The following is a 16,509-nucleotide window of genomic DNA, read 5'->3' on the forward strand; positions in this document are numbered from 1 at the left end:
AAGTTATAATGTTGGCGCCACGAGGTATTAAAGAGACGCACTAACAACTTTTGGCAACGCGTTTTAAGGATTTCACGCGGAGTCTTGCTGCGGTCAGTCTGATGTAATTTTAAGTTTTAAAAAGTTTAAAAATGCATAAAATGCATAGGTGGCGGTGCTCTGGGCTGAGGCTGCTGCTTGTGCTCCTTTTACTGCCATCCTCGATTGCTATCGCGGATCGGCCAGCGACCCGCAATCGAACAGAGTCCCACCGAACGGCCTTTAGGAGCAACAGCAATGTTTGCAAGAGCCGGCAATTCTGGCAAACGATTCCACTGGTGGACACCTGTCCTCCCGGAATATTGCCCCTGCGGGGCACCGTCTACATACTCTACGATGTGAACATCTCCGAGGGCTTCAATCTGCGCCGCGATGTTTACATTCGCTTGGCCGTGTTCGTTCGGCGTCTTCGCAGACGCAAACGCTTCCAAAATGTTCGTTTGGTGCTGCCGCCATTTCCACGCCTTTACCACTGGCACTCGCACCACTTGAAGCAGAACGACGTGGCCTGGGGCCACTTCTTCGACCTGGACAGCCTGCGCCGTTACGCCCCCGTCCTAGACTACAGTGAGTTCCTCGCCGAGTACCGTATGTTTGGTATGCCGGCCCCGCCCTACGTTCACATCTCGCAAGTTTTCCGCCTCATGCACTACGAGATCATGCTGGAGCAGGGCATCTTCCGCGACAAGTACGAGCGGGTTGCTCCCAAACTAGACAATAACTCTTGCAACGAATACTCAACTGCGGGGGGCCCGTTGCTATCGCAGAATCTGCTGCGCTACGGACAGTACCATTGCGTTCACTTTCAGGGCAGTGCTGGGCTGCTGGAGCGGCTGTTGCGTGAGGCCATCACAGAGGATACGGCCGGGGCCGAGGACGTTGACGACATGCGAGTGTACGCGATCCTCAGTGCCGAGACCGTGCTGCACGACCACTGGGGTGACGAGCACTTTTGGAAAGCCCGTCGCTCGATGCGCTTCTCCAAATACCTCAGCCAGGTGGCAGGTGATTTCCTGCGCTACGCCTTCGACACTACGGACACCACGGCGGGCGTCCAGCGGCCGGCCATGTGGGAGATGGAGCGACCTAAGCGCGATGCACGCGGCGGGGACTTTATATGCGCACACCTGCGTCGTGGCGACTTCGTACGGTCGCGAGAGGCTACCACGCCTAACCTGAAGTCGGCCGCCCAGCAGATCAAGCAGCTGCTAAGGGCATTTAATGCGACCACAGTGTTTCTATCGACCGATGCCACCCCTTACGATCTGGTGCAAATGAAGAACATGTTCTATGGATTCCGATTCGTGCACTTCCAGCCGGAGTCGAATTTGCAGCGACAGAAACTGAAGGACGGCGGCGTTGCCATTGTTGATCAGTTGGTGTGCTCATATGCCCGCTACTTCATTGGCACCTACGAGAGCACCTTCACATACCGGATCTACGAGGAGCGCGAGATCCTGGGCTTCAGCAAGACCAGCACCTTTAACACCATCTGCAAGGTTGTGGGCGGAAACTGTCCCCGCAACGCAGTCTGGCCCATCGTCTGGGACGACGATAGCGACAACGACACACCGTACTGAATAATTTTCGTGTTCTTGGCGGCTGCCTATTATCTGTGAATCTCGAATATCTAGTTGGATGTCTAGACATAGTTTCTGTGAGACCACCACTACCATAATTCCGAACAAACTGCGATTATGTACCAAAAATAATAAGTCAATAGTTATTAAACAATACATATTTCAGCATCCGCTTGTTCCATGGTAGTATTTTTGGGCAGTCAGCTGATACTGATACCTGGTTCTCGAAGAGTATACGCCCTGTGTGTAACGCCCAGAAAGCAGCGTTTTCGACCCCATAAAGTATATATGTACATATGTATATCCTTGATTAGCATCAATAGCTATGTCGATATAGCCACGTCTGTCCGCCCCGATGAGCGTCTAGATCTCTATAAGAGCAAGAGCAACCAAATTTTGTATACAGATTCGTGTGATATCATACTGCTACAAGGCCCGTTTCTTACCGCCCACACAACGGACGAAAATCTGTGGCATTGGCAATTATGAAGATTCGAGAAAACTCGAAACGCAGAATCATAGAGAAAGACCATATTTACCAGATTGGATCATTATTATAGCCAGAAGGAGCAAATTAAATTTCAGTGGCTATGCACGCGCTGACTCATTCCCTCTCTCTCACACTAAATCTTCATAGTGCAGCGTGCGCTAGATCTTCTGATATTGTGGGGCATGCTTTTTCATAAAATATCAACTCTAAAAATCCTAAAGCAAAGGGTATGTGAGCCCAGAAAATGAATTAGTCCACAAGTGCCAGAAAATATCAATCATATACATGTAAACTGTAATAATACGTGTACAACTATTCAGTAAATTGTGCCGGACCCGGAAACTAAACACAAATGCAATTTCATACAGACTCAGATCCACAAAATTTTTTCACTAGCTGGAAGAGCAGAGACAGAGTAATGGGAAAAGCATACATTAAGAGCGAAAGATACACATGTACATATGTATGTCTCCAGTTTGGTTTTCCAGTTGAGCTGGGGGCAGCGCTGCGGCAGAGATGATCGACTGCTAACACTAATTTTTCGTTTTGTATCATGCTATCTCTCTCTTTGTAGCAAATTTAGCAAAGTCTAATGTCGTACAGCTATAAATACTACAGTATACTGTATGGTTAGTGGTAAAATATAACTTGAATTCGTCAGTATATTTAGGGTATATTTTTTAAATGAGACGGTATATTTTGGTATATTTCTGAGGGTCGGACGGTATATTTCAACGTCAAACTGGCTGTATATTCGGTCGGGGGAGTTGCACGTGTTTGTGTTTGGAAACAAAATTGTTTAATTTTGGTAAATTTAACTACTATTCGCGCGCAAAATGGGTAAGAAAAACAAGGGCACCACGCCCAACCTGGGGCGGACGCTCATCAAAGATCGTTTTGGGCACACACAACGACGCAAGGTGGACAACGACACAATGGTATGCACAATCAGAAAATTATCAAAGCACCTGAAGTCTGATCGTGTCTGTGGAAACATTTTTAGCTCCACACCACAGAGCTGCAGGACGGCTACGACTGGGGACGTCTCAATCTGTCGTCTGTGACCGAGGAGTCCTCGTTTCAAGCATTCCTACGCACAGCAGAGCTGGCCGGAACAGAGTTCCAGGCGGAGAAGCTGAACATCACTTTTGTGAATCCGAAGCAACGTGTGGGGTTGCTCAGCAAGACTCAGGAGCAGTACATGCACCAGAAGCATCACGAGCATCGTGAACATCTGAAAGTACCGCGCCGCCCCAAATGGGACAAGAATACCAGTGCCGAGGATTTGGAGCGGGCCGAGAACGAGGCTTTTCTCAACTGGCGCCGGGACCTGGCTCTGCTACAGGAGGACGAAGAAATCCTAATGACGCCCTACGAGAAGAATCTAGAGTTCTGGCGCCAGCTCTGGCGTGTAGTGGAGCGCTCTGATGTCGTCGTCCAAATCGTCGACGCCCGCAATCCACTGCTCTTTCGCAGTAGCGACCTGGAAAGCTACGTGAAAGAGGTGAAGTCTACCAAGATGAATATGATTCTGGTGAACAAGTCCGATCTGCTGACGGAGGAGCAGCGAAAGCATTGGGCTGAATACTTTGACTGTGAGGGCATTCGCACTGCCTTCTACTCTGCCACCCTTGTGGAGGAGGAACTCAAGCGAGAGGCAGAAGCCGCCCGTCAGGAGTCCTTCCCCGCGTTGAAAGAACTGCGCGATGCTGCCGATGGGATCCAGCAGTCCTTGAACAAGGTCGAGGGCGCACTCGATGCCATCAATCGAAAGGTGAAGCCAGACGACGTGGAGGAGCAGCTGCTTGGCGACAAAAACAGCCCCCGTGTGCTCTCTCGAACGGAGATGATTGAATTCCTGCGGCGCATCTACACAGGACCACGCCACACAGATCAGCACGTAACCATTGGCATGGTCGGCTATCCCAACGTGGGCAAGAGCAGTACCATAAATTCCCTGATGACAGTCAAAAAGGTATCGGTGTCGGCCACACCCGGCAAGACCAAACGCTTCCAGACCCTATATCTGGACAACGACATCATGTTGTGCGACTGCCCTGGCCTGGTCATGCCCAGCTTTGTGCTGACCAAGGCAGACATGCTGTTGAACGGCATTTTGCCCATCGATCAGATGCGTGACCATGTGCCCGCCGTTAATCTGCTCTGCGAGCGCATACCGCGCCACGTCCTCGAGGACAAGTATGGCATTGTGATAGCAAAGCCCGTTGAAGGCGAGGACATGGAACGTGCCCCACATTCTGAGGAGTTGCTTCTTGCTTACGGCTGTAAGTTTTTGGAAGACTCTTTTTAATATTTAATAATCTTTCCTTCTCTCTCGTTTTCCCGCAGACAATCGCGGCTTCATGACTTCTAACGGTCAGCCGGATCAGGCACGTTCCGCCCGTTATGTACTGAAGGATTATGTTAATGGCAAGCTGTTGTATGCCATGGGTCCGCCGTCAGTCACACAAGCCGAGTACCAAACATTTCCCGAGCGCCAGCGTAAGGAAATCGAGGAATCACAGCTGCCCAGTCAACAGCAGCGCGCCATGCGCGTAAGTTTTGGATTTTCACACTAAAGCCGATCCCTAAACTATTCCTATTCCCGTCCGCAGATCGACAAGAGCACGTCCAAGGTGCTGGACCAGCAGTTCTTCGATGACAAACCGACGCATGCCCATGTCAAGGGGCGCACCAATTTCCCAAATGTCCGCCTGGCTAACGATGGCACTCTGGTAGCCAATGCAGGCCCCACAGACAAGCCCTGGCGTCATGTCAAAAAGGAGCGTCGCGAGAAGCTGCGCAAGAAGTTTTCCCATTTAGATGAGCACTAAGTGCTAAGTGTTTCAAGCACTGATCATATTTATATTGTACACTATTAGGACTAGAATTACCTTTTACCTACGAATGAAAGGATATCCCCAGGGGTTTGCAAGCTATACTCTCGTATACTGTATGGTTATCTGTAAGATATGCCCTGGGGTGCCGTCTAATCTATTTGGGTTAAATTTGATTAAGAATGTAAATAAGCGACAGAGAATTGCGAGCTGCCGCAATAGCGTATGTCAGAGCTCAAATAGAGAGCAGTGCACTCTGAGAAATGTTTTTGCAGCATCCAAGTAAGTGTATGAGTGTGTGAGTGAGTGCTTGATTGAAATTACGCATCTGCGAGATGCGTGAGAGCAGCAGAACAACATCACATGCTTGGCTTTATGCCAGCGGAGCGCTCGAACGGAAGAACGCTGAACTTTGAACACCCTGCTATCATGTCAATCTGGAGGCGGCAATGTCTATGTGCGAATGCTCGGCCGTCAGTCTGCAATTCGGCATCGCAATGAGCACAGCTGCTGAAGACCATCTATTCTGCAGGCAGTTCAGAGAGCTGACGATCAGGCGCCGCGGGGGGCTGCTGGTTATCCAGTTCCAGCGATGGCAACGGCGCACCATCTACGAGCTCATGAGAGCACTGGACGCAGCCAATGCGGATGGCGACATCAGCATAGTAGTGCTGTCAGGCGAGTTTGCCGTGGGACGTGAGGGTGATTGCCAGCCGCTGGCTCTGGAGCAGGGACCAGGGAGAGAGAAACGCGACGAGGTCGAGGATCGGTTCATCCAGCAGCGGGCAGCCGATTTTGTGATGCGTTCGCTGGCCAAGAAGCTGCTTAGCTGCCGAAAGCTACTGGTGGCTTTTGTACAGGGCCCTTGCCAGGGCCTGGGGGTCAGCATCTGCTGCCTCTGCGACCTCGTCTACGCCACGGAGGCCGCCTACTTCCTGCTATCGCTCTCCCATCTACATCCCTGCGTCGAGGCGGGACCAAGCTGGAGCCTTCCACACATCGAGGTGTTACTCCGACTGGGGGAACGGGCCGATGCTCGGTCTGCCTTGGGAAGTGGCTTTGTCGCCAGCCTGGCGGCAGACGCGCAGCATTTCTGGACACGCATGGATCAGCATTCGCGCCTGCCCACTGCATCCCTGCTGGCTACCAAGCGACACCTTCTCCGGCCGTGGCGCGAACAACTGCGGGCCCAACTCCGGAAGGAGAGCACACCACTGGCTGCTCAGCGTCGCCGCCTACCTCCGGCCAAGCTGTGATCATACGTGCACTCCAACACACACAGAGAAATATTATCAGCCATGCTCCGGTTATCGCAAATGATTATTTTATATTTTTGTAACCGAAAAAATCATACACTTAGAATAGCCGCATAACAGAATTAAATATACTAAATCGCTACTCTAAGGATAATCTATCCATGTATGTTTAAGGGATATTCTGCGGTGATAATAATTATTTGTATATTACTAGGAGGCAAGACCCCAATTCGCTTTGCTCGTTCGATTGGAGTAAAATATGGGGCCGACCAAGACATCTAACAAAAACTTTTTTGCATAATAGAGAGATTTCTAATAGTAATTACCCATAATAATTATTATTAATACATACATACATATTCTTACTCATTGGGGAGTTATCTAGTAGTTTCAATCAAAAAATTATTGATGTCCACAGATTTATGCCTCAAAGCTGCGATCTTTAACCATATTTTCAGAAAAATAAATTATTTTATCTGCTTGTAACCTAAAAACTTGTTTTAAATGTTCGTCTTGGGTCAATTAGTAAGGATGTGTATACATTTTTTCTCAGCTCCGTATGAGCTCTTCATTAATACATTAGTTGAATCCAAAGAATAAAAACCATTAAAGAATCAATTTTATTTCTTGAGTTTTATAGTTTTTGCTCAACAGTAATTAATATGGATAAATAATAATAAAAATATATAAAAAAAAATTATTATTGCCAGGAATATTCTTAAAACATAAAATTCATTTGTATTGTGTGATTTTACAAATATAACTTATAAGCTAATTAGTATAATTCACCTCAAATTTTACTGTACCCAAATAAAGCAACGCAGCAACATACAGCGAATTCCCGATGGCCGAGAGAATATCTATATCAATAAGTTGTATGGTTAGTGATAGCACCCTGAGCCCTGATCACATAATTTTACCCGATTGATGTATCGATTTTCTAAAAGATTGTTTTATTTTACTAGCTCCCTTTTTTTGGATTGTGTCTAAAACGTAAGTGTGTACAGAATGTTAACATCCGTCATTGTTGCTGGTCACCAGGTATGTGCTATGAGTATGAGTGTACATCTTTATACCCTACTTCCTTGCATTACTATTAATATACCCTTTTTCCCAGCTAATTTTAAATAATACTACTGACTTTTTCTCAGATTGACATGTTTTAGAAAAATTATGCAATATTATGTTTCCTGTATATATCTCGATTCCGATACCTAGTCTCGGTCGCAGTAAGAAGACCACACACTGCAAAATTTCGGTGAGTTAGCTTTAAAATAGAAACTGTATAGTTTCTGAATTCATTGGAGTGACAAACAATTCCTTAATTCTATAATATCCCCTTCCCCAGGGTATGCAGAATGTTGCCCATTTCGTTAGTCAATTTCTGGCATCACTATAGTGACATATTTTGGAACTAATATGTTGACTTATATGTAAGTAAGTTCTGATATCAGAAAAAGGCAACTAAACCTAACAGTTTTTGCTGTATAAATAGTGGAGCATTTAGGTGAAATCTGTACTCACTATTGGATCGACTAGGCGTTCACAAATTAAGTAAGCGCATTGACTGTAAATGTAGGCCAGGGTCTTACAGTATCCTACGTTGTTTTTCGCTTCCCCGACCACTCTTTTGACATATTCTTGAAGCTGAAGGTTGACGGAAACCGAAAAGTTATGGGCAAGATGGTTGATGTAATCGTTGCCACATGCATCCTTTTCTCTATTTTTACACCTACACTAGCCGTTTTACCTCGCTCTCCTCACTCAGCGCGTGCACACTGTACGAGGAAGAGTGTGTGAGAGAGAGAGAGAGAGAGAGAGAGAGAGAGAGAGATTCTATTCAAGGATCCGACCTGATCTAGATTTGGCAATCTGCTAAATATGCATTGTCTCTCGTATCTTTAAAATTGTAGATACCACAGGTTTTCCTTCTTTGTGGGGGAGGAAGGGGGCTTGATTCCCTGACGGACGGAAAAACAGACATAGGTATATCGACTCGGCTATTGATGCTGATTAAGAAAATATATACTTAATGGGGTCGGAAACACTTCCTTCTGGGTTTTACATACACATACTTTCACCACAAAACAAATATAGTCCGAAACCGTTCGAGTACCGGGTATACAAAAATGCATCAAATTTGCATAAAGTATTCATAAACTCATTCGACTTATTAATCGAAAGATTAGGCGATCTTTGCCAAGTTTTGCGTAAACGTCAAATGTCCTCGCGGTCCTCAGTGTGTTTAGGTGAATATCGCTGATCATAGAATCAATTAAGTCGCGGATTTCTGTAGCTTAATCCAGAAGCATTACCCTTGTTCTAGCAGAACTTCGAAATATTGGCGGAAAACCGAGCTTCATCTATTTGAGGATCAAGTCTAAAACCTTTTTCAGCGGGCCAGGCCGCCTCAATAATTTTCTTCAGAACATCGTAAGTCGTTATACCCATGTCATGGTTGTAGCATTTTGACAAATAGCACAAGTATAAGCAGCGTAGCTACGATCTCGTTTCTGGCCCCGCATAGCTTGACGACTATCCATCCGATATCCGATGTGAGAAATTCTGTGGCTCTAGGCGTATATCCTTCTCTAAGTTATCCATTTGTAACATTATCTTAAGTGCTTTCGGCATGTTGATCAAGATGCGCTTCATTTCAGTTCCAGAAATATGTGATCACGTGCATCTATGGAGATAGATGGATGGTGGCAGGTGGAAGGTATATCGTTTCCGATTCAATTCTGGAGTCGAACTCACTATTTAGTTGGTCATCGAGGTGGGCATCCAGCTCCTGGTAATTGTACTCCATCAAATGGTAGATGTGATCAACCAATTCTTTTAAAAAATTACAAGTGTCTTCGCTAGCACGTTTCATTGTCATATTGCTATCCTCTAGTCTCCGACCCACAAACTTGTTCGCAGTAAAGACCAAACCTACGGGCAATCGTTTTCGGAGGCCAAAAACGAGCAGAGCAAGGCAAACGCTGCAAAGAAAACGGCACCGAAACTCCTCGGATCTCTTATGTTGTTTGCAACGTAAGCAACAGCAAAAGTAGCAATAGCAGACACTATGGCATCAAAAGAGGAGCGGGCGCGGACTCATTGGCTCATTGGAGCAAGTTTGACTGGCATTACTTACCCAGAGGCAGGTCGGATAAAAACAAACGCAAGGCGGTTTGCGTTAGTGTATTAGGGGGACTCAGGCTTTTTGTGACGAGGTTAGATCCCAGGAATAGTTGCCGAAACGACGGTATGGGCAGTACTCGACGGAAGGCCAGTGGTCCTGTCCAAGCTGCTCGGGAGTCGTACCGTCGACCGCGTTCCCCTCGCGACGAACGGCATCAGCAGTTATTATTAGTTCCAGTACCACTTCCTCCAATTGTTGCTGTTTTCGCATCAAGATCCTGGGCAAAAAAAAACAATTCTACGATTTATTCGTTGATCCGCGCAGCTATCAGGTTCAGACCCAAGTTCAACAAGAAGTTGTAGTCGAGTCTGGGCTGTTTAACATTCGCTCTGAAGCATCCGTTCACGCTGAAGGAGACCATGGAACGTGGGAACTTGGGCTCTGAGTTTCAGCTAGCTTTAGCCAAACAAGTTTGTCAACATCGCAATCAGTTGCACGCCAGCCTGGCCACCGACATGCGGCGGACATGCGAATATCTCGACAGGATGACACGCGAATGCAAACTAACTGCCAGTACTTAGCATAAAGTTGGAAAAATCGAAAACACAAATTTAAATTCGTATGCATATTTCCCCAAATTATAATCGCTAAGAATTTGGTAGGCCCGGAGCATGGCTGATTATATACAAAAGGGCGTGCCTTCGGCCGGCCGCACCAGTTGCACCGATTTTTTAACTAATTACAAATGTTACCAAATTGTTTTCTTATTTGTACAATTTATCAATATAAAAACTCGTGTAATCAACTTATTTTTGGGCGACAACATTCCATCGGGAACTGTTCTCGGATCTTTCAACACGCGCGTCCTACCTTGTTGTTATATTGCGTTCTTAGGTTGGTTTAACTTAAAAAACATCGCGTCGAAGCTCTGCTTAGGGAGCTTTAGTTAACAACTAAAAATGCGGCTATCTAATTTGTGCACGCAACGCTATGCCGCTCGGTATCTCCACGTTATTTAGTTGCAGCAGCTTGACCAGGTTGCGGATGAACTCCGGGGACACCTTCAGCTCGTCATCGGCCTCGAGCCGCTCAAACAGATCCAGGGCCGCCTCGTAGTTGTTGCTCTTACTGAACTGGGAGAGCAGCATGTCGTAGATGCGCTGCTCATCGATGCTGCGCTGCACGCCACGTACGCCCCGGGCCAGACGCAGTAGGGTGCGTACGGCGCCCTCCTGTCCAAGGTGCTCGCAGTTCTTTATCAGCAAATCGTGATTGATGCGGAACTCTGGGTTAATGATTAGCCGTCGCAGCTGCGTCTCTGTGCCTGATTCGGCCAGCGCCAGCAGCAGGGCGCTATTCATGTTCGCTGCCCCGTGCACACGGCTCACAGTCGCCGTCACCGCGGCCAAGTGCTGCTGGGCAGAGCCCGCCGTGGCACCCTTGAAGCGTGCCAGCTCCTCCGCGTTCCCATTGCCCAGTCGCACCAATAGCGACAGCAGTTCGAACTGCAGCGGCGTGTGCTTGTGCTGGCTGGCCAGACGCTGGAACTCGGCGACTGCTGCGTCCAAGTCCCCGCGCAGCAACCACTCTCGCAGAACGGGCCCGAGGAGAGCATTGTGAACCTGGCAGTATCCCAGCTGCCGCAGGAAGTCCAGTGTCTCTTGAGTTAAGTTGCGGCCAGCAGATGCAGCAGCCGGTGCTCCTGCTACACCTCCAGCTTCCTGTTGATTCGTATCTGCGGCCATCTGGGCCACATTGGTAAGCAGCTGCCACACATTCTTGATCACGTAAGTGCCTCCAATGACCTTATGCTCGTCGGCACGTCGCTGCAGCACCTGCTTGGCTGCCTCCAGCTGACCGCCATGCACCAGAAGGCCGGCAAAGTCGATCAGTTTATGCTCATCGATCAGAAAACCTGCAAATATTTATAGTTATTTGATGGCACTGATGGATGAAGAGTGGTCGCACCTGGGTAAGTGCTCTGCAGATTCTCCAGGCTCTGCTGGGCCCGTGCCAGATCGCGCTGCTTGATGTGCAGATCGAAGATGGAGGCCAGCATGCCGGCGCTGGTCTGCACATTGAGTGTCTGACACTTGACCAGCAGTTGCTGGGCCCGTTCCAAGCGGCCGTTCCGCACGGACAACTGCAGCAGGCGTCGCAGGACACCGCGTGTATTAAGCTTCTTCGACTCGAGCTCGATGAGATGGCACTCCAGCTCGTCCTGGCTCATGTCGCGCGGGTGCTTGATGAATCCGCCGTGAGTAGCCGAGTCTGCCGGTAGGGTAAGCTTGGCGTTGCGCATCTTTTGAATCGTCTTGCCCAGCGCCTGGAGCACCTGGTTATCCTCTGTGCCTTGTCGGGCGATCGAGAGTAGAGCTTCGGCGGCGGCCGGCGACATTTGCAGCTCCAGGCGTCGCAGCTCGTGCACGAATTTGAGCAGGGAGGTGGCATCCTGTCGGAGTCGCATTTGGGGGCCACACATTTGAATGAGCAGGGCGCCGACGAAGTCCTCTTCCTTCTGCAGCGACCGAAGCTGCAGTGCCTGTACAAGTTGGGCGAACAGTTCGAAGCGCTTCGTGGCCCGGGCGTGGACCGAGAGGGCGGACAGAGGTTGGAGGAGCGAGAACAGCTGGAGGCGCGTGGGATAGCGCTGGAGGAGATCCAGGATCTCGGGAAGTTGCTGGTGCTGCTGCAGCAGTTGGGTGATCACGTGGACAACGACTTGGGAGGGCTTAATGCCCACCGACTCCAGTTGCTGGAGGGCCTGCAGCGGCTCCTGCAGCGTCTGCACAAGGTTGGGCAGGAGGTATTGGCGCAGGGTGTCCTCGTCACACTCCACACGCAGTCGTTTCATCTCAGAGACCAATCGGAGCATGCCACTCTCGCCATTCCGTCGGTGTTGATGCAGAATCAAGGGCCAGAAGTAATGCGGTCGCAGTTCCTCTCCGGCGGCACAGAGGGCCTCAAAGCAGCGTAGGGCTGCGGCAGGCAGCCGGCGCAGGGCCAGCTCGGTGACCAGGTGCAGGGCCCGCTGGTTCTGTCCGCGCTGGCTCAGCTCGTGGGCGAACTGGAGCGTCTCCTCTATGGGCACGTGAGCGCGGAAGAACTCCTGCAGGATTAGCGCCGCGTACTCGTCCACGTTCTGGTTGCCATTGAACGTGGGTGTTGGCAGTGCAGCCACCAGTCGGATTGCCAGCTGGGCCTGGCCCTGGTGCACCAGTTCGATGCAGAGGCTCTTCAGGGCCGGGGGTACATCGAATCCAGTCAGATAGTCCTTGGGCAACTCTTTGACCAGCTGCTGAACAAGATCGTTGTCCACCGACTGGCTATAAAGGGTGACGCGCAGCATCTGCAGTATCTGGGGGGCTGTGAAACCACTGTGGACCTGCAGCAGATCCCTCGCCTTGGCAACCTCATCGTTTTCCACAAAGGCTGCGAAGCGAATCGCTTGGGTGCTGGCACTCAGCGAGATTCCAGCAGCCCGCATGCTGGACAACACGGACTCGACTCCTGGCAAATCCTTGCTGCGTCCATGGCCCAGGAGCAGGGCGTGAAAGTTGGCCTCCGTCAGAGGAAAGTTCTTCTCCCGCATTTCCGCTAGCAACTCGGTAGCTTGGCGCATATTCCCCGCAGAGCAGGCCACATCTAGCAGGATGCTGTAGAACGAGGCATCCGCGGTCCCATGGTAGACGCCGATTTCGGCCAGCAGTGCCCGATAGTCGGCCAGTGGTAGCCGGTTTTGCCGCAGAACCTCCAATTGTGTGTGGTAATGGGCCAGGGTCGGCTGCCCCTGCTTAAGCAGCTGTATCCACAAGCTCTGAAAAAGCTGCAGGCGCTCCTGTGCGCTTTGGGCGGGAAGCAGCTCGGGGACGCACGAGCCAAGCAGGAAGTGCAGCTGCGTAGCACTGAGCCCCAGCCCCTCCGCTGCGCGAGTGCTCTGAAGATTCTCCAGCAAACGTCGGCACTGCTCATAGTTGAGCAAACTGTGCTGCTGGTAATAAGCCTCCAGCTGCGTCCACAGACCCTCGGTGCTTATGGGAGCCGTCGAACCAGACGGGCGCATGTTGCGACCGCCTCCTTTGTCCGCAGAGCAGCTACTACTGCTACTGCTCAGGCATCGTGGCTGAAGATGGTGGACAGGAGTCCCGGCCAGAGTAAGAGACGGGTTCGTTGCATAACGTAATCCGTGGGATGTGGTGGGCAGAACACCGGCTGGCAACTGCCCGAGTCGCGTTAAACGCACCCACACACTTTGCAACAGACGCGTTCGCTGCATTGCCTCAGCTTCATTCAGATTTCTTTAATATTATGAAACAGTCACCAAAAGCGGGGCGGCTCAGAAAAAAAACACAAACACGCGCCGGTAAACAGCTGTTCGTTCCAGTTAGCGGCGGGCCGCAGCTATCGATAAGACTATCGATTCACCTGTCAATTCAGGGTCGCATTTTTCAATGATAATGAAAGTAACTACCTTTTTTTATAAATTCAAACTAACATAACACGTAAAAAAATTAGAGCACCATGGTCACCTGATGGGCGTCGACGACCAGCTCGTCCCCATGCGATGGCGGGCCGGCTCCCTTCCTCAGCTCCTGCAAGAGCCCAAAGTGCTCTTCAAAGTCGTTGGCTTTGAAATTGTGGGTTACGTCAGAAATTCCTAGCACGTATGTATGTACTTGTAGTATGGACAGTTGTGATGGTTGACGTGTTAATGGCTTTCAGCATGGATCTGCGGAGAAATAGTGACTCTTGTCCGGACGGACAAAGAAGGTTGTTGGCATGATATTGAAATGTACGTTCATTACACACCTGGTTCATCTAGCGCAGGACCAGGAAGACCTATATTTCGGAGCTAACACCAATAGAGTCGTCAACTGATCTCTCCCTAAGAGCACTAGAAGGTAATTACGAATCTATACCGTCATATGCCTTGCCGTCAAAAACATCATTAAGGCGGCCTTTTTCCGCAGCTTCTCAGAGGCCAGCAACTCCCAACATGTGAGCTCGAGAAGGTCAATCTTCAGGTACTTGTCCACCTGAAGTGTATCCACCAATTCAGTGGTGCTGGCTGGCTTATGGAGGCGCAAAACCATTCGTAGGCGCCCTCGAATCCCTTGGACCCTCACTCGGCTTAAAGTAGAAGTTCGGAAGCCCCGTCGAATAGCATTTGAGAAGGTTTGGTATGCAGTGGACAGATGCTCCTTAATAATTACCTTTACTGTGGTCCCTGCGTCGATTTTCACCTGTTCGGCAACTATTTCAGAGATCGCCGTTACATGCGGCAATAAAGTTGACGTTGAACGTTCGACTTTAAACTTTAAGCTGAATGGGAAGGAGGTGAGACACATATGACATATGGTATGGTTTGGTGACATTTTGCTAAAAATTCCCCACTGTTAACCAGATTGTGGTAAGAATGGGCAGCACTGGTCCGGCATGTGTCTGCATGTGATATTCATATGTGTGTATGGCATGCGAATAGTGTGTAGAGAAGCTGTGAAGAGGGGTAGAAGAAACTGAAAGTGCCGCTTTGCAAACTCTTCGTTCGTTGTGTGTCTTTATATTGCATTGCATATAAACATAAACACAAAAAAAACCGTCTTTTCTTTCATTTCAATTTCCAGTGAGGTGTAAGCGAGTGTAAGGCTCCAGAAGGCTGTGTGAAAGTGTCGATTGCTGTACCACAATAATAAATAAAGTTTTGCATTACGTGCGTTGGAAAATTCCGCCACACACAAGCGCCTAGAGTGTAGAATTTTTTGCTTAGAAACACACACACATGCATCCTCCATACGTCGTCCATGTTGTGTAGCATTTTCACGCTCATTTCCGATCAAGAGTGAGAGCTTCTCTTGGGTTGCACGAGAAATTGCTGTCGCGACCTTAGGCCGCCATAGACGCTGCCAGCGCTTTTGGCTATCATTTTAAAGAAGAATTTTCACGTAAAAGCTGTGTGCGCATTTCACACGTTTCTTAGAAACGGACCTTCTAGAAGCTAGCTTAGTAGTTACTTTAAAATGTCTGAAAACGAAAATTCGCAACAGCCGCCGTTGCCCGAGCAGCCGCCATCCAGAAAGAAGAATATCAAATGCGTGCAGGAACTGTTTGTGGATGAAGTGCACTACAAGCTTAGCTGGGGCAAGTTCAGCAGGATTGCGACAATGGGAGCGCTGGCGGACCGTATCAATCAGCTCCCCGCGCCGATAGGGACCTTGTCGGTACTCAAGGTAAGCTTCAAGCTTTAACCTGAGAGCGCGATAATCCTTCAGATTCTTGCCACACACAGTGCTGCCAGTACCTATGGGAAATGAGTCGCAGGCTGGGCACCGATGAGCTGGCCACGCTGCAGAAATTGGCATGCATCTTGTTCCTGCTTCGAGATAAAGATGCGCCGTCGATGAATTGCCGCATGGCACTGATGCGTCAATCCTTCAACGTGGTCAACTCGCTGGAGCCAATGCTAGTACATTACTTTTCCAAACTGTTTCTGGACTACTTTAGCGGGAGCTCGAGCAGCAGCCGGTGCCATGTGCTGCGTATTGCCCGCTTCATTAGCGTACAGAGTGGCATCGGAAGGGCCGTTAGCGTCTGCCTGCTGTGGCACTTAATTTTTAGCTATGCCGAAACACCCATTGGCATTCATCAGTACCGCGAGGTGAGTACCGCAGCTTTGGAGGTAGTCCTAATCCTGATGCTGCTGCTCTTTCTTTCTCGTTCCAGCTGGGTGAGCTTCGAATTTTGAATAATGTACCCATCGCGGAGTTGAGCAACAGTAGCTTCAGGTGTATAATCCGTGCGGTGGGCACTCTGTTGCATTTGCAGTTGTGCTGCCCGGACCTAAATGAGTTCCTGTATCACGGCTACCCGAGGATCTTCTTTCGCATTCTGCCCCAGGATGTGAAAATGCTGTGCTCTTGGCTGCTGAACGCTGTCACCACCATTGACTGCCACCGTCCTCGCACCGATGCCTTAAAGCTGCAGACCATGCTGGATTACCTCAATGTCCCCGTCCTATCCCGTCAATGGTGCCTTGCGTGCCGCGGCGCATCGGGTGATGTTATCGGCCCTCCCCGCACCGGCGACGAGTGTGTGCTCTCCCAGATGCGCAGTTGACTCAAATGACGCATGTGACGTGCTGCCACGACGTGCAGGCAGTAGAAAGCAGGCAGTAATCAGTAGG

General features: G+C 49.5%; 5 protein-coding genes across 5 annotated transcripts; 4 read left to right on the forward strand and 1 right to left on the reverse strand.

The window, feature by feature from the left end:
- The first annotated feature begins 67 nt into the window (after nucleotides 1-67).
- Nucleotides 68-1,789, forward strand: LOC108151459 (GDP-fucose protein O-fucosyltransferase 2). The gene has a single exon (XM_017280080.2). It carries the CDS (start codon nucleotides 132-134, stop codon nucleotides 1,617-1,619), a length of 1,488 nt encoding a protein of 495 aa, XP_017135569.1. The 5' UTR covers nucleotides 68-131; the 3' UTR covers nucleotides 1,620-1,789.
- A 1,052-nt stretch (nucleotides 1,790-2,841) lies between these two features.
- LOC108153100 (large subunit GTPase 1 homolog) lies at nucleotides 2,842-5,048 on the forward strand. The gene is made up of 4 exons (XM_017282884.2): nucleotides 2,842-3,047; nucleotides 3,113-4,394; nucleotides 4,459-4,664; nucleotides 4,725-5,048. The coding sequence occupies exons 1-4, from the start codon at nucleotides 2,946-2,948 to the stop codon at nucleotides 4,941-4,943; spliced, it is 1,809 nt and encodes a 602-aa protein (XP_017138373.1). The 5' UTR covers nucleotides 2,842-2,945; the 3' UTR covers nucleotides 4,944-5,048.
- A 261-nt stretch (nucleotides 5,049-5,309) lies between these two features.
- LOC108153101 (enoyl-CoA delta isomerase 2, mitochondrial) lies at nucleotides 5,310-6,696 on the forward strand. Its single transcript, XM_017282885.2, has one exon. The coding sequence runs from the start codon at nucleotides 5,396-5,398 to the stop codon at nucleotides 6,200-6,202; it is 807 nt and encodes a 268-aa protein (XP_017138374.1). The 5' UTR covers nucleotides 5,310-5,395; the 3' UTR covers nucleotides 6,203-6,696.
- Nucleotides 6,697-9,945: 3,249 nt separating this feature from the next.
- On the reverse strand, nucleotides 9,946-13,707 carry LOC108152847 (leucine-rich PPR motif-containing protein, mitochondrial). The gene is made up of 2 exons (XM_017282464.2): nucleotides 11,298-13,707; nucleotides 9,946-11,244 (listed from the first exon to the last, which is right to left on the reverse strand). Exons 1-2 carry the CDS (start codon nucleotides 13,603-13,605, stop codon nucleotides 10,295-10,297), a joined length of 3,258 nt encoding a protein of 1,085 aa, XP_017137953.1. The 5' UTR covers nucleotides 13,606-13,707; the 3' UTR covers nucleotides 9,946-10,294.
- Nucleotides 13,708-14,573: 866 nt separating this feature from the next.
- Nucleotides 14,574-16,463, forward strand: LOC108153630. Its single transcript, XM_033387743.1, has 4 exons — nucleotides 14,574-14,666; nucleotides 14,734-15,556; nucleotides 15,616-15,984; nucleotides 16,050-16,463. The coding sequence occupies exons 2-4, from the start codon at nucleotides 15,347-15,349 to the stop codon at nucleotides 16,440-16,442; spliced, it is 972 nt and encodes a 323-aa protein (XP_033243634.1). The 5' UTR covers nucleotides 14,574-14,666; nucleotides 14,734-15,346; the 3' UTR covers nucleotides 16,443-16,463.
- Nucleotides 16,464-16,509: the final 46 nt, after the last annotated feature.

Source organism: Drosophila miranda, chromosome XR (genome assembly GCF_003369915.1).
Source record: "Drosophila miranda strain MSH22 chromosome XR, D.miranda_PacBio2.1, whole genome shotgun sequence".
In the NCBI taxonomy this organism is placed as follows: Eukaryota; Metazoa; Arthropoda; class Insecta; order Diptera; family Drosophilidae; genus Drosophila; species Drosophila miranda.

Coding starts and splice junctions, on each gene's coding strand:
- LOC108152847 (XM_017282464.2), bottom strand. CDS start 13,605: ATGCAGCGAACGCGTCTGTTGCAAAGTGTGTGGGTGCGTTTAACGCGA. Junction 11,245..11,297: donor TCTGCAGAGCACTTACCCAG/GTGCGACCACTC, acceptor AAATATTTGCAG/GTTTTCTGATCGATGAGCAT.
- LOC108153630 (XM_033387743.1), top strand. CDS start 15,347: ATGTCTGAAAACGAAAATTCGCAACAGCCGCCGTTGCCCGAGCAGCCG. Junction 15,557..15,615: donor GGACCTTGTCGGTACTCAAG/GTAAGCTTCAAG, acceptor TGCCACACACAG/TGCTGCCAGTACCTATGGGA. Junction 15,985..16,049: donor GCATTCATCAGTACCGCGAG/GTGAGTACCGCA, acceptor TTCTCGTTCCAG/CTGGGTGAGCTTCGAATTTT.
- LOC108153100 (XM_017282884.2), top strand. CDS start 2,946: ATGGGTAAGAAAAACAAGGGCACCACGCCCAACCTGGGGCGGACGCTC. Junction 4,395..4,458: donor GTTGCTTCTTGCTTACGGCT/GTAAGTTTTTGG, acceptor GTTTTCCCGCAG/ACAATCGCGGCTTCATGACT. Junction 4,665..4,724: donor AACAGCAGCGCGCCATGCGC/GTAAGTTTTGGA, acceptor TCCCGTCCGCAG/ATCGACAAGAGCACGTCCAA.
- LOC108153101 (XM_017282885.2), top strand. CDS start 5,396: ATGTCTATGTGCGAATGCTCGGCCGTCAGTCTGCAATTCGGCATCGCA.
- LOC108151459 (XM_017280080.2), top strand. CDS start 132: ATGCATAAAATGCATAGGTGGCGGTGCTCTGGGCTGAGGCTGCTGCTT.